This window comes from Mus caroli, unplaced genomic scaffold (genome assembly GCF_978045245.1).
Source record: "Mus caroli unplaced genomic scaffold, Mus_caroli_1 scaffold_11, whole genome shotgun sequence".
In the NCBI taxonomy this organism is placed as follows: Eukaryota; Metazoa; Chordata; class Mammalia; order Rodentia; family Muridae; genus Mus; species Mus caroli.
The window spans coordinates 61,797,401-61,819,840 of record NW_028227266.1 but is presented as its reverse complement, the minus strand read 5'-3'; the positions used below and the strand labels follow the sequence as shown (position 1 = coordinate 61,819,840).

Below are 22,440 nucleotides of genomic sequence, written 5' to 3'. Positions count from 1 at the left end.
CCTGCTACTAACCTGGGACATGTGTTTTGTCCATGCTTTTGGGTCCCTGGAGCCGTTGGTTTGCTTTAGAGACTTCACCATGGTGCAGCAATTCCGTCTTCTCCATGGTTGCTCTGGAGACCCACTCATAGGACAAAGGCTGAAAACAAATTTATATGCTGGACTTGAAAGTTAGCTACATAATTGGGTGGTTTTAATTGAAGTTTACTGCTTTCTGATCCTTGTCTTAGTGTGATCTAAGGTTCTTTTTATCATATGTAATCTATATTATTGACCAAGTTTACCCCGTTCTCATTTACATAGAAGTAGCTTGTCAAGGAGAAAATATTTTGAGTTGATTTAGAAACCTGCTGTTTGAACGTGTTGGGCTCCCCTTTCTTCCCTGTCACTGACAGCCTGGCTTGTCAACATTCCACTGTGTAGCAGGAAACTTCTTGGCAAGGTCTCGCTTTTACAGGAATGAAAATCCTGTGTTCTTAAAGCTGTTTACAACACTAGGGGCCAAAATACTAGAATTTTCTTCTGGGGTTTTTGAGACTTGGTCTTTCTGTATAGCACAGGCTGGCCTCAAGCTCCTGTCAATCCTCCTGCTTTACAGCCTCCCAAGTACTGGAATTAAGGCCTGCACTAGCATGTCCAGGCAAAATACTAGAGGTTTGTTTTTTCCTTACATTTAATGCTCTGTGTATTAAAAGCCTTTCACTGGCATATGGTTACTAATGCCAGCACTGAACATTTAATATTGTCTTACTGTCTATATTATATTTAGACTGTAGATATCATTTTCTTAATTATGTATCCACCTCCTAACTGTGATCATGCATAGAACTGCCAAAATCTAAAATGCTTGTCTTCTTTAAACAAATGTTTTTTGAATCGGCTTGGTTAGATATACATTTTGAACTTAAGGACTTGTAGTTTTCAGTTGGATCTCTTACCAAAAAAAAAAAAAGCAGTGGGTAGTCCCCCAAATATTCAATGTTCCCCTTTAACTGACAAAAGCTAGATATGTGCCATGTTTTTTACTTAAATTTCTGCCAACATTTTTATTCATTATCCTTACTAATTAAGATATAGTCACTTAAAATATACCAATATTCCAGGCCATAAAATCAGATGGATAGTCCGTAAAACCATAGAGCTAAACCTTAACTGATGGGGAGATGTCAACTGTACACATTAGCTTCTTCCCAAAACTAAGTTCCCCAAATATCCATCTCAGATGTACCCAGGGATACTTTATCGCCTACCCCTCTCCTAAAGGCAGGAGGTGTGTTCCTAATCTGTCCTTAAAATAGAGCAAAAATGGGGTCAGGTCAAAAAGCAAGGTGTGCTGTATGCACTTAAAATCCCCCTCCGCCCCCCCACTGGGGAGGCAGAGACGGATCCCTGAGGGTCTCTGGCCAGTCTACCTAGCTGGTTTCAAGCCAGCAAGAAACCCTGTCTCAAAAAGACAAGGAAGATGGGGCTGGTAAGGTGGCTTAACAGTTTAAAGTTCTGGCTGATCTTGCAGAAGACTGAATCCAATCCCAGCCCTGCCACAGTGGCTTACAGCATCTGTAACTCGAGTTTCAGAGAGCCAGTGCCCTCTTCTGACCTCCATGGGCACCAGGCATGCATGTGGCATGCATATATACATGCATATAGGCAAAGCCCATACACATAAAATAAAGATAAATAAACCTCTTAAATAAAATATAGCAGGGGCTGGTGAGATGGCTCAGTGGGTAAGAGCACCCGACTGCTCTTCCAAAGGTCCAGAGATCAAATCCCAGCAACCACATGGTGGCTCACAACCATCCGCAACGAGATCTAACTCCCTCTTCTGGTGTGTCTGAAGACAGCTACAGTGTACTTACATATAATTAATAAATAAATCTTTAAAAAATAAATAAATAAATAATAAAATATAGTTAAGCGAGAGAGAAAAGAGGAAAGGAAAGAAACAAAGTGTATATGACACCTAGGAAATGACACCTGAGATTGTTCGCTGGCTTCCATGGACATGCACACCCATGCATGTGCACACAGCAGAGAAGGAAGAGAACCTGTCCCCAGTGTTTAGGGAGCTTGGAAAGGTGGCATTTCCCCATTCTAGTCACTACTGCACTTGAGGCAGGTGGCTTAGCCAGCCAGGTGAAGAATGGCTTTCTTTTCTTTTAAATACCAACCTGAAGGGTTGGGCTATGGCTCCGTGGTAGAGCACTTGCCTAGCTTGAAGAAAGCCATAGGTTTGATCCCAGGCAAATGCCAACAGCAGATTGGCCCAGTTCTACAGCACCATCTAAACTAGATGCTTATCTGTCATTGAGGACCTACCCTGTGCCTGACATTTTGCAGAACTGAAGCAAAGGAAGTCCCAGTTACAACAGAGAGAAAAGCTGATTGGATAAAAAGGGCCTCCAGGTCCTGAGCCTTGACGGGGTTAGCTCACTTTAAAAAGCCAAGACAAAGGACTGAAGAGATGGCTCGGTTAAGAACTCCTACTTCTCTTGTAGAGCACAAGTGTTCAGTTCCCAATGCCCATATCGCATGGCTCACAACCGCCAGTAACTCCAGCTCCAGGGGACCCAAAGCCTCTGACCTCTGAGGTTGCCAGCACTCATGTGTGTGTGTCACTTAGTCTGGAAAGGTAGCTCAGCTGTTAAAGAATGTGCACTGCTCTTACAGAGGACCTAAGTTTGGATCCCAGAATCCACATCAGGTGGCTTATGCCCACCTGTAATTCCAGCTGCACTGGGATCCTACTCTTCTAGCCTCTGCAGGCACATTTATTTATTGAGATAGGGTCTCTCTATGTAGCCCTGGCTGGCCTGGAACTGACTATATGGGCCAAACTGGGTTTGAACGCACAGAGATCTGCCTAACTACTTCCCAAGTGCTAAGACTAATGTGCCACCTCAGTGGGCCTGTATACACATGATTTCTTAAATAATGAAAATAAATATTTATTTAAAAGAAGCCAAGAACAGCTGGACGTGGTGGTGCACACCTTTAATCCCAGCACTTGGGAGGCAGAGGCAGGCGGATTTCTGAGTTCAAGGCCAGCCTGGTCTACATAGTGAGTTCCAGGACAGTCAAGGATACACAGAGAAACCCTGTCTCGAAAAACCAAAAAAAAAAAAAAAAAAAAAAGCCAAGAATGCTTCATAGAGTAGAAGATACTCGAGCTGGGGTAAGGAGACTGTAAGGATGGCAAGGCCCACTGTAAGCACTCAAGTCAAACGGAGCTGTGTTCACCAAGAGGTCTACTACCGTGGGGTGTGGATAGCCTCCTTCCAATAGTCTGATTGCAGAGTGTTACTGTGGTTGCTTTCATTTCCCTAGTTGAGCAAATTCCCTGGGTAAATTGTAATGCAAGACCTTAGGGGAGGAAGAAAAGGGAGAAAGGAGCAGGAGGAGTAGGGTGTGCATCAAGATGTAGTTGACCCCGCAATAGACCAGATACAGAAGCTTGACTCCAGGATATCCTGAGTCCCTTTGAGATGGCAGGGAGCCCGTCTAAGGTAGGAAGGATTTGTATTTCCAGACCTCTGCCCTGAGGGTACTTGCCACATGCCTGAAAGCTTCTCCCCAGTTTGTATGAGTTTGACCTGACACATTACAGGACAGTTTCTAGGCTGCTAGGAAGGAATTATCACAATTACATGAGCTAAGGCCTAAGAAGGCACTTTGAAACATGTACAGTGGTTAACAAGACCAAGGCAATGGTGGTATTATTTATACTTCCAGAAAGTACTTCAGGGATTTGCCTATATAGCTCTGAAAATATATGAGTGTGTCTCTTGCCAGATTGGACTGAAATGAATTACTTTTCTGGTCCCACCAGAGCCCTCCTGTCCAGTCCTTCTCTTTGGAGTTACAATTTATCATTCACAGTCGTAATTCACAGGCTTACATATAGAATCTAGTCATTTTTAGCCCAGGAACTGGGACCATGAGCTCTCAGGTTTAAATGATCAGCCCAGAAATTGGGGTGAAATGTTAAGCAGTGACCTCAGTGTCCTGCTCTGGCTCCCAGATGGCAACCTTGCCATCTTGTCTCCTCTTAGAATCCAGAGATTTCCACTCTCACCCTTTGGTAGTTGCCACCTCAAAAACTCCTAGAGTTTCAGAGGCAAGAAGACCTTAACTAGCTTTTTATTTTCTACAAGTGGGAATGGGAGCCATGGTAATTAAGTGACTTGCTGGGCTCCTGTCTTCAGTGGCATTTTCTATCTAGAGATCGTGGGGACATGGACTGTGATGAGGCACCCAGAGGTTTTGATCCCAAATAACCAGTCTTATTTTACACACCCAGCCACTCAAGTACTGCCTCCAACTGGTGTATCTACAGAGGTGGAAATAACTGTCCCAGGATGCCCCCTGCCTGCCAGGTAATTGCTGACTGGGCTAAGGATCCCTGGCGGGCAGCTGGTCTCAGCTGAGGCAGAGACATCAGCTTTTACTGTTCTCAGTTGTGCTCGCCATCATTCCACAGAGAGAACTTGGGGTAGATTTGGAGCTAGAAGCTCATTGGCATCCAAGTTAAAAGGGGGCAGACCTGGCCAAGCTTTGTTTGAATACAGATTACTTTTAAATGTTTAAAATAACAGTTCTGGATTAATGCCTGGGGTGTTGGAGAATCTTCTTCAACTAAAATGTTAATGATCCTAAGAACCCAACCCTCTTCAGTGCCAATAAAACAGATGAGAAAAATTCATTGAAAAAGCAACAAGTCTCTAAAGGAGCAAAGAGCTGCTGCGGTTGAGGACTGAGGGTGGCTGAAAGATGGCCAGGAACAAAGGCTCCTGGACACAACTGGGAGCCAAGACAGAAGGCATTTATACAGAGAACCGAGGTGTCAGCCCTGAAGGATTGTGGGAAACCAGGGCAGCCAATTGGAATCAACTGTGCTCTGTATTAGGCTGTACCTCAATGTCTGCACATTGACCATCAAGCAGCAGGATAGCCTGATGAGGGAAGCTGTGGCTCTCCAGGCACAGGGAGGAGGTGCATAGTCTAAAGTAAGAGATAAAGCTTGTTTTAGTCCTGAACAGAAATAGGTTGCAGCACTCCCCTGTGGACCAGAGGACACCCTCTCTACAGGGTTAGTTCCAGTTTGGGGAAAAAAAATGCCACAAGTAAAAACAACTTTCTGGCCAGATGTCTTCCTTCATCCCGTGTTCTGGGTAGCTCTGTGCTCTTCATTAGCTAGAAACTCTTTGGCAGAGAGATCTAGAGGCAGCAAATGATACCCACCTCCCTAGGTATCACTGTATGTCACCCTGGGAATGAGACTTCCACCCAAGCACAGGCAAGGCTATTCTAACCTCTGGTTCTGGCATTTCCTATTCGCTCTTTGAAAAAAGATCTTAGAACCCTATGGAACCCCTGGGAAAGCAACAAAACCACAGGAAGCTGTGGGCTTTTAAAAAATCTATTTATTATGTATATGGATGTTTTGCCAGCACATATGGCTGTGCACCATGTGCATGCCTGACGCTTGAGGAGAAAAGAGGAGGGTGTCAGATCCTTGGAACTGGGGTTGTAAGCAGCTCTGTGAGTGCTGGGAACCAAACCCTGGGTCCTCTGCAAGAGCAACAAGCGCTCTTAACTGCTAAGCCAGCTCCCCAGCCGTAGGCAGAGGAAAGCAAGCTCTGTGTTTAAGTCTTACCACTCCGCTCATTTCAGGGACCTTTAATAAGTGAGGCACCTTTAGGCGCCAGCAATTACTAACCTGCTGGCTTAGTCAGGGTTTCTGTTGCTGGGATGAACATAATGACCAGAAAGCAAGTTAGGAAGGAAAGGGTTTATTTCAGCTTACACTTCCAAAGTCGGGACAGGAACTCAAGCAGAGCAGGAACCTAAAGGCAGGAGCTGATGCAGAAGCCATGGAGAAGTGCTGCTGACTGGCTTGCTTCCCCTCGCCTGCTCCGCCTGCTTTCTTATAGAACCCAGGGGTGGCACCACCTACAATAGGCTGGGCCCTCCTGCATTGATCACCAACTGAGAACATGCTGTACAGCTGAATCTCATGGAGGCATTTCCCCTAACTGAGTCTCCTTTCTCTCTGATGGCTCTAGCTGTGTCAAGTTGACACACAACACCAGCCAGTACACCTGCCTTTTGGGTTCTAGAGTTACTTATAGTGTCTGGTATAGAGGACGACTTGATGAATATGAATGAAATCAGTGAAGTGATTATCTACCTCAATTTTACTTATTTACATGTTGGTAAAAATCAGTTTTGCATGCAGAAGGAGCCATGACTCAGGCCCCATCACAGGCTCCCCCTCACTGCTTTGTCTTGTCTTCCTCACCTCATCCTTCTACTCTGCCTGACAGCATTGCTGCCTGAGGGCAGGTCCTTCCAAGAGGCGTGACCATTGTCTCTAGAGACAATGAGTATTGGCCCAGGAGAGTCCAGCTGGGACAAGGGATGGAGGACTGGGGACATGGAAAGTAAGGCCCCTTTGTCAGATGAATCCAGACGGTGGTTAGTTCACTACTGGTGTAGGCAAGGAAGGAGTGAAAGATCAGAAGCAGGTGGGAGCCAAGCAGTGTTCAGCAGCCTGGAGCACTGTTTCCTTTTGAGCCTCAGTTTCCCTAAGGGCAGGGTAGTCCATAGAGCTTGAGCATCTCTGAGGTCCTTCCCACATGAACAGTTCTTTAGGTCCTAATTCTTCATGTTGAATATAAAATCCCAATTCACCATAATCACTGTAGATTTAGCTTCCTGTGTCAGATTTGAAAAGAGTATTTTTAAAGCATCTACAGATCCAGACTTACCCACCTCTACACACACACACACACACACACACACACACACCCCTTATGGTCTTAAGCTAGATTCGCACAATATCATCCCCTCTGTGGACAAAGAAAAAGGAACTAAAGTTAGAGACAGAAAAAAAATGTCTAAAATCTACTCAAAGCAAAATTGACTTGAACACCTTGGCCAAGCCTGTGCCATCAGGAAAGAGATTCATCGTGTGACTCACATCTGTTTATTTCAAATGGCAATTCTGTGTCAAAGCGTGAAAGTGAATGTTTGCCCACAGGAGAATTTACTGTGGCTCCTCTCCATGTACACGCAGTGCGACATGAACTATGTCAGTTTTAAATACACAAAGGCTAGAGAATGGCCTGGCAAGCAGGTCCTTTTTTCCTGCTCCCTGCCTGGCAGACCCAGCGATGAGTAATGTCGCCCTGCACCTTGCTGCTCCAGCTGTTGATTCTGTGTAGAAATGCATTGTCCTTGATCCCTGGGAAGCAGCAAGAGCCAAGGGATCTAATTTATGGCCTTAGTGATTTTTCTATCTGGCCCCATCTGAGCTGTGTCCTCCTCTAGGCACCTTGGAGCCTCTCTGTCACACCCAGCTGTTGGCTAGCTAGTCTTCTCTTCTCAAAACTGGTGACTCCCAAGCAGTCTTGGCTGCAGTCTGAGCTGTGGGCCAGAGAGAAGGTGACAGAGATTGCATCTTAACCTGAATTGAATAACTTGTTTTAAACCTTCATTTTAATCATTTATTCAAGAACTCTTTGCATAAACATAATATGTATGTACAAACACACACACACACACACAGGAGAAGGGTTTCTCACTGTGTAGCCCTGGCTGGCCTTGAACTCACATATTAAAAACATGTACCATCACATCCATCCCATGAATATAGAGCTTACACTGTGGAAGTTTAGCGACATTCTGCCTTGATCCGCGTGATAAATTCACTTATAACTTAACTTTTGTTTTAGACCTCCTACAAGGTATAGACTCCTGAGCAGGTAGAACTGCAGCAAGGATGAAGGCCAGTGACCTGGGGAGCAGGGACAGTGACACTTTATCATCATCTCCACTGATAGTTAGGCCCAGAAAATTTCACTCTGATCATTTTTGTAAAACAGCCATTGAGAAGCTCCATCGTACACTTGCAGTGGTACAAAGCACCGGGTTAAAGGCTATGGGAGGCAAGTGTATCCTTACAGAAAGCCTTATAATCGTAATGGGTTGGCGATGGACTGTCCCCTCGGCACATGGCGCAGCACTAAAGCCAGGACCAATTCTCCCTGGCACAGGTGGAAGGCACAGCTCCTGAAGGAAGCATCATTTTCTGAGAAGCCTTGGGATCCTCCTGTTTTTGTCCTGAACTGTGCAGACAATTCAAAGCCCTATTGCAGGAAGGACGTCAAGGCAGTGGGTACCTAGCTGGGATTCGATGGGATGTTCTAATTCTCAGGTTTCTGCCTTTCCCTGATAGGCAGCCTCCTAAGCAAACTGTTAGGCCAAGCTGTATCTGGGGCCTGGAGCACTGTTTCCTTCTGAGCCTCAGTTTCCCTAAGGGCAGGGTAGTCCATAGAGCTTGAGCATCTCTGAGGTCCTTCCCACATGAACAGTTCTTTAGGTCCTAATTCTTCATGTTGAATATAAAATCCCAATTCACCATAATCACTGTAGATTTAGCTGGGGCAGTAGCTTCCTGTGTAGATTGAAAAGAGTATCTTTAAAGCATCTACAGATCCTTACATTTGGGTTAAAATTTAAAAAGAACAGCGTTTAACATTGACGACTGGAATATGGCTCAAGTCACATGAAATGAAGCTGCTATTCTTTCAAAATTCCAACCATACCATGTAATTTCAGGCCTTTTTTTTCCTACCTAAAAGAAAATAACACAAGCTTGAAAAGCAGTAAATATGTAAAGAGAAAATTTGTCAACTGATATTGGAAGATGTGACCTGGGTCACACATAAATCTCTCCGACAGGAGCTGCAGGGCAAGTCATCATTTCAGAGGGGAATGAAGGCCTGGCTGGTGTCTTCCCTCAGCTCCGCAGTGAATCCACTCTGGTTTGCTGATTACGCCTCTGAATATGATGTGAAAGACCTGCTAGCAGGGTCTGTTTTGCCATTGTGTGCAGAGAGGGGAGCAAAACTAGAAACTCCTGAAATTGTTTTTTAGCACCAGCACCATTAACAAGTAGTCCAGGCCTCACAAAGGAGCCTTGGAATTAACTATTGCTTCCCCAGAATCACTTTGCCAAGCCCTGAGCCATTCATGGGCTTTCTAATTGCCACCTGTATGGTCCTTGCGAAGAAAAATGCTGTAAATGTTAATGCAGTCACCAAAACCTGGCTGGGACTTGTGGCTGCCTCCTAACAAGTCATTCATCCTTTTTAAACATGTGAGAATCTGTCTTCCATCAGAAGGAGGCCGACCTCTCCTGTTAGTGGAACAACTGACAAAAGAAGAAGAGAAGAACATGCCCAGAAGAGGAAGGTGGTTCATCTCATTCCTGTATCAGAACACCACTAATTCCAGAGCAAGATGAGCCAAGTGTTCGTCTGGAGCATTTATGCTCTGCCTGCTGTCCCAGAGTCCTAGTTAACCACAACAACAACTGAACACAAGCAAAATGTGCACGCAGGAGCATGGGCTCAGGCAAGCTGGTTATAAAGAGTGTCAGAGGTGTTGTCGGGAGCCGGCTGTACATCAACACGAACGTGACTGTGTACCTCTGAACTCTGCTCTCATGCTAGGCCATTGGAAAGGCAGACCCAGAATAAAGATAGGTGTCCATGAAGCTGGCATTTTACACAGAGTCAGTGCCTCTTTTAATGCGCTATAAAAACAAGGGGCTTTGGTTTTACATGAACTGTGCACAAAAGCAGAGGCAGTGGCAGGAGGTTGACATGGTTCAGCTCTGTTTTATAGTCACTGTGCCCAGACAGTAATATGATCTTGAAAAAGGTAAACAACAAAGAGTTTAGCAGTGAAGAATATGCCTAATATAAATACAGCCGAGTGCGTGGCAGCTCAGAACTTGAAAAATATGACTGCGGCATTAAATTTTTCTGGTGGAATTAACAGAGGAACAGAACATAGCCTTTAAGGCAATATATCTGAGACAAGGGAAGGAGATAATACATCTAACTCCATGGTCTGTGCGGCACTCCTATAAAGAACAGCAGAGTAGCTTTATTTAATTGAGAAAATGAATCAATTATGATGATGTTGCATCATCACATCAGACCCTTGTGAAATGGAAGACATAAGTCACGGCATTGTGTAACAATGTTCAGAAGTAATTGAGTACCATACGCATTTTGAATCAATTTCAGGTTCTGGCTCTGCTACCTTAATACAAAATGCATGAAGTTGACATCCTGTAGTATGTTGCTATCAAGACTGTAATAAAACCCTAGCATGACATCTCTAAGATCCCAGGCAAACCTGGGTCATTATATCATAAGAAATGAAAAATTAAAAAAAAAAAAAGACACCAGTGGTCATTCCTCTCTTTCTTGTAGCAAACTGTAATATAGTGCAGTTTTTAATTAGGTTTATTTATTTGTGTATATATATGGGTGCACATGTGCCACAGTGAGCATGTGAAGGTCAGAGGGAAAATTGTTGCAGTGGTTTTCTCCTTCCACTGTGAGGGTCCCAAGGATCGAACTCAGGTCATCCAGGGCCCTTCCTGGCAAGCGCCTTTAGCAATTGGCTCGCCTCATTGGCCCGCCAAGTGTAGTGCAAGCTTAAGTTGTCTTTAATCTGCAGGACGGGGCAAGATAAAGCAAGGTAGAGAGCTTCTGTAAGATCCGGGCCATGAGGAAATCTTCCCTCTCTGTCTGTCTGGTCCACACAGACACTACCATGAAGGCAGTGCTGTGAACCACCTTAACCTCCTTTCAAGGCATTTTCTAGAATTTTTGCCACATTTTCCTCAGAGAATCTTGTAATCTCCTGACTCTTGGAAATCTGTGAGAAAACATATTCTTTGGTGTCAAACATGGATTTCTACTGCTTTGACTATTATAGATAGCTCAGCCACAAAGTGGCTGTATCTTTTTAGTTCTGGCACAGGTCTGCATGTGCTTAATGAAGAGTCAACACAGAAGGAGAAGGGACCTGGCTCCCGGAGAGTTCTAAATCTCTCCTCGGTCTCAGGAGTGAGCAGCTCAGCCTCCTTTCATAGCCTTGCCTGGAGTCCTCCTGACTTGAGGAACCAGATGGGCAGTTCCTGGGGGTAACGTCAGGCAGACAATGGAGGTGAAGCCTGAGCACCAAGCTGCTTGGAACTACTTCCCAGTGTGGTGACTGAAATATGAGCAGAAAGTGTGGCCAGTTGGGATAGAGCATGGGAAATACCTTCTAAAACACCTGCCATCCCAGCAGAAGGTGAACAGAAGGATAGCGAGTTCTAGGCTAGCCCAGGCTCCATAGCCAGACGAGGGAGAGGGCAGGAAGGACTGCTGAGCAGTCGCACTGATGCCAAAGGAAGCAATACACCTCGCACCCACCCTTGAAAGCCCAATCCACAAACCATCCACATGAATCTTCCATTCCACGCCAGTGAAGAGTATGAAATCCTCTTGTTCTGGGAGTTTTTATTTATTTATATGTTTATTTATTTACTTATTTATTTTTTTAAGGAGTCCCATGATCACAGGTAGGTATTCTACAGGTGAAGGAACACTGGAAAGACTTGGCTCCATCAAACCTGAGCCTGACCCTATCTTCCAGGAGGTCCAGGTTCCCCGTCATAGAATGGAGAGTATGGTACCTGTACAGCTTAGGGGTTGTGCTGGTCTAATGAGCCTGTATAGGAAAGAACTTCTCGTGTCATAGGAGCTGAAGAGCAGATTCAGCTGGGTAAAGTGCTTGCTGAAGCAGGCCCCTGAGTTCAGAACCCTAGCATCCATGTAAGAACCACGTGCTGCGGCACACCCTGGGATCTGAAATCTTCAACTGCCCCTCAGGATCTTGCTGACCAACCAGCCTAAGTGACGTGGGAAGTTCCAGGTTCAATGAGAGACCCTGTCTCAAAGAATAAGATGCAGTGCAAGAGAGGAAGACACCCAGTATCAGCCTCTGACATCCACAACACATGAACAACACACAGAGAGAGACAGAGAGAGGAGAGAGACAGAGGCAGAAACAGAGAACCACTAAAAACACATAAAAAGTCCAAAAATACAGCTCAGTGATAGAACATCTCATGATAACCCAGCCCATCTGCTGCCCCCAGTTTGATTCCTAGCACAACAGGAAAACATAGGATATTGCCCTTTCCCATCTAACCAGTTGGTTGCAGGTCACAAATCCCAGAAAAATAACTAACCTGTCCTGGTAGTATTTAGTTCCTAAAAACTTTCTCCGTACAAAATGCAGGCCCTAGGACTCGGTTCCCATTGGGTATGTGCACACTAACTGTAGGCATCATGGGGGTTGGGGGGAACACACTGATGTGTTAAATGTTTTGACTAGTAAGTTGAAGTTGATTGATCTTGTCACATTTGGCTAACTGTCTGTGTTCGATGTGAGCAGCCTGCCCACAGAACGCTGAGTTGGAACAGGCACCCTAGCTAAAACTTCATTCGTTTAATTTTTCCCAGAGAGCCTTGCTGCTCAAGAAGCAGTCCAAAAGAACTTTGAAAAGGGTAGAGTTTTACCCCACTCCTTAGTTCCAGGCAAACACTTCAACCACATAATTAAAGTTTTCTTCACAAAATAGGGGATTGTGAGCAGACACTGGCAGGAATCCAAAATTCTAATTTCTGACTATGATTTAATTTCAATTTTAAATAAATCGGTTTTTAATTTAAAAAGAGTGAGCTTCATAACATTAGCAATGATTGCAACATTAAGCCCAGTGTTCACAATCTAGCAATATAAAACATTATTTATATCTGCATCGTAAACAGCCCTTTGAAATGGATTATGGTTTTCTCCCTATTCTAATACAACCTGGAGGGTACTAAAAAGTGTTGTGTGAAATTAACATTCTGCTGACTTTCGCCTATAAATGAGAAGCGAGCTATTAACATTTGTGTATTTTCATTATGTAAATTGTGTTAACACATGCCCACAAATTGCCACCAGCAATGCAATAATTTTCTCTCAGTGATCATAATGTGTCCAAGTGAGTCATTTTGATTATGACATGCTAATTACATATTGCCTTTTTTCAGATTCAGAAAAACCAGGGATCTTTAATGGTAAGCTTTATGAGTTCAGAAAAAAAATTCACTTTTCTTTTTCCTGATGGCTGCTCCCTCTGCATGCTTGAATGCCTTGTTTTAAACTTAGCAAATTGCATTTTGAAGAAAATGCAAACCTTTAACTGCCTGTATTAGATTAGGTACCATTAGAAATAATAGGACGTCCTGAGCATCCATGTTTTTATAAGAGTTTGCTGTTGTTGATTAATCTTGCTATATTTTATTGCATTAATGATTTTTTTCTTTCCACTCCACTGTAAAGATATTGCACACAGGCTAATACTTTTCCCTCTCTTCTTCCCCATTGCAGCCTCTCCAGCTTCTGCAGTGCATTGTTGATGAGGTGAGGCATCGTCTTATGTGCTTTCCACTCCTAAAGTCATCCCTAATGGTGTGGAAAGCTTATATTTTGTTTCCTAATGAAGCACAATGCCCAACATCCTCGAAGCAAGTTGTGTGGCATGCTCTGAGCTGTGTTACACGAGCCGGCCTTGTCCTGAATCCTGCTCTCCCCATCAAAGCCGAGAAGCGCTGTGATGACACTGTCCCACAGGCTGGTCCTCAGGGATGTCAGAGGCCCTGCAGACAAAACAGAATAATATTAATTGATCGTCTTCCTGGCCAGATGGGGATGGAGCTGGAAATTAAAGCGGTATCACTTCTTCCATAAGAGACACTGAAAAAAGCATTCTATGGAGAAGGGTCAGAGTTGGGTGAATAGTAACATAGTGGATAAAAATCTGCCTTTCTGGTTTTCTCCATCAAAGCGAATCACAGTTTAAAATGGGGGAGGGGCTTGCTCAGAGCTCTGGTCAAGAGTTTCGCTTTAATTACCTCTGAGACATTTTCTGGAGCCTGCCCCCTCTAGTATTCCGTTAAGGAGCCTCTCTCTTCCTAAGTTCCCTTGCTTTGAGCATCCTTTCCCTGAACCTCCTTCATCCCTCTGCCTCTGGGAAGTTTATCTGCTTCACTCAGCTCACTGATTCTTCCCACTCTGACTTTCAGCTCTTCTTGATTATTAGCAGTCTTACAGTGCACAAGGCTCTCAACTGAGACACATAACTTTTTTTTTAAAAAAACCTCAGCCTCCTAGTGAAGTTTAGCTTTTAAAACTTTAATTTTATAATGTTTAGAACATTAGTAAATAGAGAAGAGAGGCAGTAAGTGGTCCAGATAGGAAAGTTTAAAAGGAAAAAACAAACAAGCCGTAATTTCATAGCTATTCTTCTCAATTAAACATCTGCATAACCAGTTATGAGATTTGGGAGAAAAAATAAAGATCCTCCTAGGAGAAGAATAAGCACAGGCATACCCAGCAGCAGCAGGGGCGGGCTCTCGGCTCCTCCGTGTCTGCATCCGCCCACCCGTCCACATATCCCCTGCAAGCCGTAAGCCATGCTGCTGAGAAATGAAGGCATCATCCTGAAACAAATGGAGACCCCATCATCTCAAACATCAGATGGGCCTCCTGCACCCTAATAGCTCATCAATATCTCTGTCATCCTGGTTTCCAAAAGCATCCTGTCCCCATCAGAATCTTTCTAATTAAGTCATTTTCCTAAGATTCCCCTCCAGTTTTGCTTGGGGAAGTGCCCAGAGAAACTTGACGTAGCCAGTCAAATGCACAGCCTGTGCCATTTCCTGGGCTCCTCCACTCTTGGTGTGCCTGGCTCCTGGGCATCAAAGCATTCAGGTACATGTCTTTCCTACCAGTGATCCATGTATCGCCAGGGAACTAAATAGATGTTTCCATTCCTTACTTCAGACACAATGGTTATTATACATATAAATTATTTTACTTGTTTAGTTTACTTGAAAATATTATAAAGTCATACTGAAGGACAATAGTATTGGACTTAAATGGCATGCTCTTCTTAGACAAAAGAAAAATAGAATATAGTATCCCTGCTTACTGGTAAAATCCCCTTTACTTGAAAATATTATAAAGTCATACTGAAGGACAATAGTATTGGACTTAAATGGCATGCTCTTCTTAGACAAAAGAAAAATAGAATATAGTATCCCTGCTTACTGGTAAAATCCCCTCTTTCTAGGAACTTGGAGGTTGACAGTGTCTCCACTAAAACCAAGTTGGCCTTGAAACTGAGATGACACCCTACACCAGCTTTAGTTAGAGCAGGGCTCTCAAATCTCACCAAGGATGGTTGTTAGGAAAGGAGCAGCCAGATGAACTGCCTTAGGCAAGGTACATCACTGTGCCAGAGAAAGCATGGGTCAGGGTTTGTGTGCACTGTGCCTGACCCTGTGTGTGTCACTGGTCACTGTTCCCCACATAGCACTCCAAAGACTAATTGCATCAGAATAGCTAAGGCTCATTAAAATGCAGAACCCAAACACATGCACAGCCCCAGCACCCCAGCTGAGAGGGGATGACTGAGTTTGAGACTAGCCTGAGCTACTATTATGGTGAAACCCAGTCTCAAATTAAGCAAACAAAAAATGCAGAGTCCTGAGCCCCAGTCATTGGGTTGGGCTTCTCAGTGGTGATGCGTCAAACGCACTTGCCTCCTGGGCGCTGTGAACTGGTGTTCAGTATAGACAGCTTCTGTTCATTTTGATCCCATGAGGTTGTAAACTCTCTTCCAGCTTCACTTCACTTGCTTCTGACTCTTGGGGCTTCTGTGAGTAAATATAGCCAGTCAGGAAGAGTCACGTCAGAAAGTACCACCAGGGCTGGAGAGATGGTTCAGTGACTAAAATAATGCACTAGCTTTGCATGGGACTCAAGTTCAATTCCCAGATCCCACACTGATGGCTCACGACTCCCTATAACTTCAGCTTCCAGGGAACTTATGCCTCTAACCTGAGCAGGAATTAGCATTCATGTGCACATGCCCTTGCATAGACACACAAGCAAACATATAGTTCTTTAAAAGTACAACCTGCTAAGTGGGCCTAATTCAGGCACATTTACAGTCTTGTACAACATAACAGTAGTGAATCCTAATGTGGCATATTAGGTGACTGGCTTCAGCTTGACCTTGACCATAGCATAGCAGAGAGTGGACAGTGATTAATCAACACCCAGGTGTTCAGAAGCCAATTAGCCCCGAAGTGGCCAGAGGTGAGTGTTAGAAATAGCCTGAGAGAGCTGGGTATGGTGGCGCATGCCTTTAATCCCAGCTCTTTGGAGGCTGAGGCAGGTGGATTTCTGAGTTCGAGGCCAGCCTGGTCTACAAAGTGAGTTCCAGGACAGCCAGGGCTACACAGAGAAACCCTGTCTCAAAAAAAAAAAAAAAAAAAAAAGAAAGAAAGAAAGAAAGAGCCTGAGAATCAAGGATGAAGTATGAGGCAGAGCCAGAGTTGGGCACAAAATGTCCAAGCAGAAGACACCAAGACTAAACAGGAGCATAAGAGTCACAAAGATGAGACTTGGCCACAGACCAGCAACTGGAAAGGTAGACAAGGCAACCATCAGAAATATGGACAATCCAGTCTGCTTTGGCTAGCTTGGAGCCAACTAGCTGAGGGTATAAGTCTCTGGAGAACTTTGATTTTAAGATTTATTTATTTTATGTATGTGAGTACATTGTTACTGTTGCTGTCCCTGTCACTATTTTCAGACACAGCAGCAGAGGGCATCAGATCCCATTACAGGTGCTTGTGAGCCACATGTGGTTGCTGGGATTGAACCCTGAACCTCTGGAGAGCATTCAGTGCTCTTAACCGCTGAGCCATCTCTCCAGCCCCCTCAAGAAAACTTCTTAATACCCAGGCCCTGACTCCCTCCATCATTGTAAACAATGTCTATTTACCTGTACCTGGTTCCCTAAGTACTTAATACCCCTCAGGAGTACAACAGCTCTTTTGTCTATATAACAGAAATGTTATTACTACCTCTGCTATCTATGAGAAATGTGTATTTTAAAAGAAATGTGTTATTCTTGTCAGCCTTCTGGCAGTGTAGCAAATGACCTTTACCATTTTCTCTGAGATTCTGGTCTGCGTTTAGGATGTGTTGCTCAACTGAAATTAGATATATCAATGTCCTCTAGGGCTATCAAAGTACAGGAGCTGACTTTGTGCTGTCACTGAATGTGACTGTGTCTGGCCTTGACACTCAGTGGTATTCTTGAAGTCATAGCACCAATCCCCTCCTTAATCGGTGTTCCTCATGTGCTCTCTGGAGATTGTCTCTCTTCTCATGGTTCCTTGTTCTTGTCAGGGGCCATCCATCTACTATCCAAACAGGTCTACCATCTGCCTTTGGTCATGCCACTCCTAATGGTGACCCTAGCAAAATTAAAATGGATCAAGTTAAGTTAGATCCCTAGGTAGTACTTGTAAGATCCAACAGCCTTGACTGAAGAGGGGACAGCAGCTCAGGTCCCTCTAATGCAGTGGAGTGCATGGGCCTGTATTCATTTAGCTCATAGTTAACAAGTGCCAGCTGTGCACTAGCCTCAGTTGAAAACATTCAGGACAGCCTCAACCCCAGAAGGAATGGGCTTCCGGGCAAGCCTGCAGCTCAAGTCAGTGAGCCAGGGAGGAAGAACCCTGGGGAGTTCCAACCCCCACACTGTAACAGTGGAGGCTCCACAACCTCCAGTTCATGGGTTCCCAGGGTGACTGGTGGCAAAGGGCCGGCCAGATAGGGATTGTCACAGTGGAGATAAAACAGTAATGTCTGTGTCACCAGATCCCACCATCTCTCAAGCCAGCTAGTGGAACTGCCAGTGGGTGGAGGCTGAGAACTAGGAAGTCTGAAGGGAACTCTCTCTGGGAGTCTGTTGACCCTTTATGGTCCACAGCCTTGGGAAAGAGTGTGCACAGAGCAAATAAGCAAAGCTTTGTGTAGGATGACTGCTACAGAGCCCCGGCTGGCATGGGTAAGGAGGCACTGCATTTAAACTCAGTCTGAAAGGATAAATGGAGGTGCCTAGATTAAAACAGGAGAAAACATAAATGTAGGGCATAAAGACCTAAAACTATCTTATAAATCATTTTTGAGATCACAGATGTATTCCAGAATGTTCATGTTGTCTAAAATATGACAAACAGAAAAATAGGTTTTTACTCTAAGCACATACATACATTTCAGGTATATTATTACTAAAAATAAATTCTTGCATAACATCTGTAGATGCTCAAAAGAACCATTAACAAATTCCTGATTTATACTTCTGTTTATTCATTTTACATATAAAAAGTGAATTTGTTGAAGTGACATTTTATACCTGCTCAGAATTAGTGACTGTGTGTTGGTGTCTTAGAACTATGAGTTTTGTAAATGAGCAAAATTCCATCCTACCTCACAGCCTGGGACTGTTTGGAAGGATGGAAGTGTGGAAAACAGAGGCCTGGGTTAGATGCTAAGTGATCCTGAGAAGACTCAGTCTTCTCTCCACTCACATGGAGAGGAGACTGCTCTGGTCTTGGCATAGGACCTCCCTCTGTCTTCTCTAATACGGCTCCCTAAGGAAGGCCACCGTGGGAACACTAACAGTCTAGAAGCCAGACCCTGACCAAGAGCCAAAGAGCCCATGGCTAGAAAGCAGAATTAATCACAGAAGAGAACCTGGGAAATGAACAAATATGTGAATATATATGTTCAGTGGGATAGTGAGCAAACCAAAGTGGGCACTGGAAAACTCGGCCAGGACAGCTGCAAAAGAAGGATCTCAAATGAGCAGCCTGAGGTTCCATCCTAAGAAAGCAGAGAATGAACAGACTGAAGCCAAGCAAGTAGGAAGGGAAAATGAAGTCTCGAAACACACACACACATGCGAAAAGAAAGACCAACAAAATTAGTGGCTGACTGGGAGGGCGCTCCCTTCTTCCCTTACCGCTGCATGTGAGTCTCCTAAAGCTGCGTGCTCGGTCTTCAGTCAAGGGTGTACGAGCCCTGCGTTCCCCACTAGCACTTCTAGTTTGGAAGGCTTGGGCAGGAACCACACAGTAGGCTTGCCTGGACCACACAGGGAGAGCCTGCCTCAAAAATAAATGACTGAGCGAATGAGTAGAGTAGAGTAGAATAGAATCTCTGAAAAAACATATGCCACCAGACTAAAATCACTTGTATGAAATACACAAATTCCTGGAAGCACAAATTGCAGTGCAAAGTATTTTAAGTAAATAAAACCTGCCATAAAAGCCAGCTCAGCATCGTTGCTTTAACAGTGAATCTAACCAAGTGTTTAAAGAATTAACATCACCTCTCCGTCTTAGATGCTTCATAAATAGGGTTGAGGGAAGCACTGATCTCACTATTCCTATGAAGCCAGGATTACTGATACCTGAGCCCACAGAACTGGCAGGAAAGAAAACTAGGGCTAGCAAGGTGGCCTGGTGGGTGAAGGTGCTTACTTCCAAGGCTGACCAAGCAGTTTGATCCTTGGGACCCAGATATTGAAAAGACCAGTGACTCTCTCAAGTTGCCCTCTGACTTCCATGTATGTGCTGTGGCACATTTGTATCCACACATATACACAAATAAATAAAAATATGACCCTTCATGAAAACACCAGCAGGGCCGGGCGTGGTGGCGCACTCCTTTAATCCCAGCACTCGGGAGGCAGAGGCAGGCGGATTTCTGAGTTCGAGGCCAGCCTGGTCTACAAAGTGAGTGCCAGGACAGCCAGGGCTACACAGAGAAACCCTGTCTCGAAAAAAAAAAAAAAGAAAACACCAGGAGGACTTTACATCTTGAATTCAGCAAGAGTTATAGGGATTCAAATATTAGTCCTGTTTAATTTTGATGCCAACTTAACAACATAGGTAGATCCTGTCAGAAAAATAAATAAGTAAATAAATACATGCATACATATATACATACATGCATGCATGCATACATACATACATACATACCTCAGTTGGAAACTGACTCATCAGATGACCTGTAGACATGCATGTCTGTGAAACATTTGCTGACTGAAGTAGGAGGGCGCCTCTGGGTGGCACCATTCCTAGGGTGCTACTGGGCATGAAGTGTGGCTGAATGTAAGCCTGGAACATGCATGTAAGCAGCATCCCTCCAGAGTTTCTGCTTGAAACTTCTGCCTTCAGTTCCTGCCTTGACTCCCCTCAATAATGTCTGAAAAACATACCATGAAATAAACCCTTTCCTCCCCAAGTTACTTTTGTTCAGTGTTTATCACAGCAGTAAAAACTAAATAAAAATTGGTCAATATCATAAGTAAGTGAGGTTTATCCCAGGACTGCAAGGCTGGTCTGAACATGAAAATCAATCAGTACTGCATACCATTTTCATTCAGTAAGGGACAAAAACACCAGGAAATCTCACGCCCTTTCCCAATAAACCTTCAGTAAACCTAGATTAGGAAGTCATTTCCGGAAAAGCTAACACATTCTCATGGTAAAAGACCATCCATTCCCCTGCCCTTAAAATCAAGAAAAGACAGAATACATCTCCAATTCAGCACTTAACTAGCATGTCCATGTAGAAGGAATTCCAGATCAGAGAGAAGGAGGTAAAACTAGGTTTACATATGCTGTGATATTATATGAGCAAAGCACTAGAAATGACATTCCAACTGTAGGCCACATATAATCTGCAATCTCCGTACACAGAGGCAGTAATACAAAGCAGTTTGTGTTGTAGTTTCAGGAGAAAAAAAAAGAAATTTAAAAACAGAAACTATAAAATATTAAAAGAAACTAAAGCCATAAATAAAGGAAAATATATTCTATGTAGTAAAAACTCTATTTTAGGAAGGTGATATTGAGCTGTTGGGATGGCACAGCAGGTTGACACATTTGTCACCAAGCCTGGCCACCTGAGTTTGGTCCCTGAGACCCCCATGATAGAAGGAGAAAATGGACCTCCACACACAAGTTATCCTCTGACTTCCACACCCAAACCATGGCAAGAGCACACATACACACATGCACTAAATCAGCATATTAACTGATTATCTTTTAAAAAAAGACAAGGTGATAATATCCAAGTTGATCTACAGAGTCAATGTAATTCCTGCCAAAATGTTACTACTGGGTTATTTTTATGCATAAAGGAATAAGCTAATTCCAAATTTGCTATGCAAATGCAAGGACGTAAGGGTAGGCAAAACTTGAGGCTGGAGAGAGAGGTCTGCAGTTAAGAGCACTTGCTGCTCTTGCAGAGGACCAGAGTTCAGTTCCCAGCACCCACACAATCATATATAATCCCAGCTTGAGACACAGTGCTCTCTCTGGCCTGCATGGCAGTGTCCTACCCACAGACGTGTGCCACCACTGCCCAGCCGGCTGTGAATGCTTTTAAAAGTATGATTTTTTTGGTTGTGAGCCTAGTCTTTAACAGCTGAGCCATCTCTTTTTAGCCGGGCGTGGTGGCGCATGCCTTTAATCCCAGCACTCAGGAGGCAGAGGCAGGTGGATTTCTGAGTTCGAGGCCAGCCTGGTCTACAGAGTGAGTTCCAGGACAGCCAGGGCTACACAGAGAAACCCTGTCTCGAAAAACCAAAAAAAAAAAAAAAAAAAAAAAAAGCATTTACAAATGAGATTGTATCTTCCTGTTGGTTAATTCATTCTCATGGAATAGAGATTAGCTCAGTGATGGAGTGTGTCAAGCATGAGGGCTGAGTTTGGTCCTCAGCACCACCACACACACCACACACCCCAGACCCCCTGAAAAAAAAAAACCTTTAAAAAACATACTTGTTTAAATCCCTCTTTAATGTTACTCAGGAACCCACCTGAGCACACAGGACCATGCAGCTCCTCTGATCTGATCACTTAGCCTCTGCTCTGCTCCCCATAGTCTCTAAGCGCAGGAACCCCTTGGGCTATATTTTTGTTGTTGCTGTGGTAGTGGTGGTGGTGGTGGTGGTTTTAAATCTTGACTATTGGTGCTGGAGAGATGGTTAAGAGCTAACTGCTCTTGTGGAGGACCCAGCTCAATTCCTAACACCCACATCCAATGGCTTAAAACTCCCTTTCCAGGAGATCCAGGGTATGTGCATACATAGTGCATATAAATTAAAATAATAAATACTTTATTTTACTTAAAAAATTGTTGACTATTATCCCCTAAAGCATCATTTTTTACCTCTGTTAAACCGAGTCCAAGGTCATCCTCCACTGCATAGAGATTTCAAGGTCATCTATCTCATGGTGTTTGAGTTACATGGAATTTTATCTCAAGAGAAAGAGGGGGTTAGGGGAAGATTCAGTTTCGTTTGCCATCTGCAGATCTTTAAGAAATACTGTAGTTTGTGACTAGGATGTAGCTCAGGGTAAAGCCAAAAGATTTGGCCACTCAGTTTCTACTATCTTTGAGGCAGAAGAGAGAGGAAAGGGAAGAACCAGGCAAGATCCAGTCTCTGCAGAACGAAGCATTCCTAGACAGGCTCACTAAGCTTCTTGGCTACACAGGCAACATTTTTGGCTATGTGTGGCCCACCCTCCCTGACAAACGGGAAGCTATCTGATGGAGTTTATCTCTGGTATTGCAGTGGGTTAATGGTGGCAGCCTCGG

At 44.1% G+C, this 22,440-nt stretch overlaps 1 protein-coding gene across 2 annotated transcripts in view; it reads left to right on the top strand.

Annotated features, from left to right (window-relative positions):
* Positions 1-22,440, top strand: part of Map2k5 (mitogen-activated protein kinase kinase 5) — a 214,873-nt gene that overhangs the window by 147,740 nt on the left and 44,693 nt on the right. For both annotated transcript variants that reach the window (XM_021172645.1, XM_029481666.2), the window contains 2 exons: positions 12,954-12,980; positions 13,294-13,326. In XM_021172645.1, coding sequence (XP_021028304.1) covers positions 12,954-12,980; positions 13,294-13,326 — 60 coding nt within the window. The remainder of the gene's footprint in view (positions 1-12,953; positions 12,981-13,293; positions 13,327-22,440) is intronic.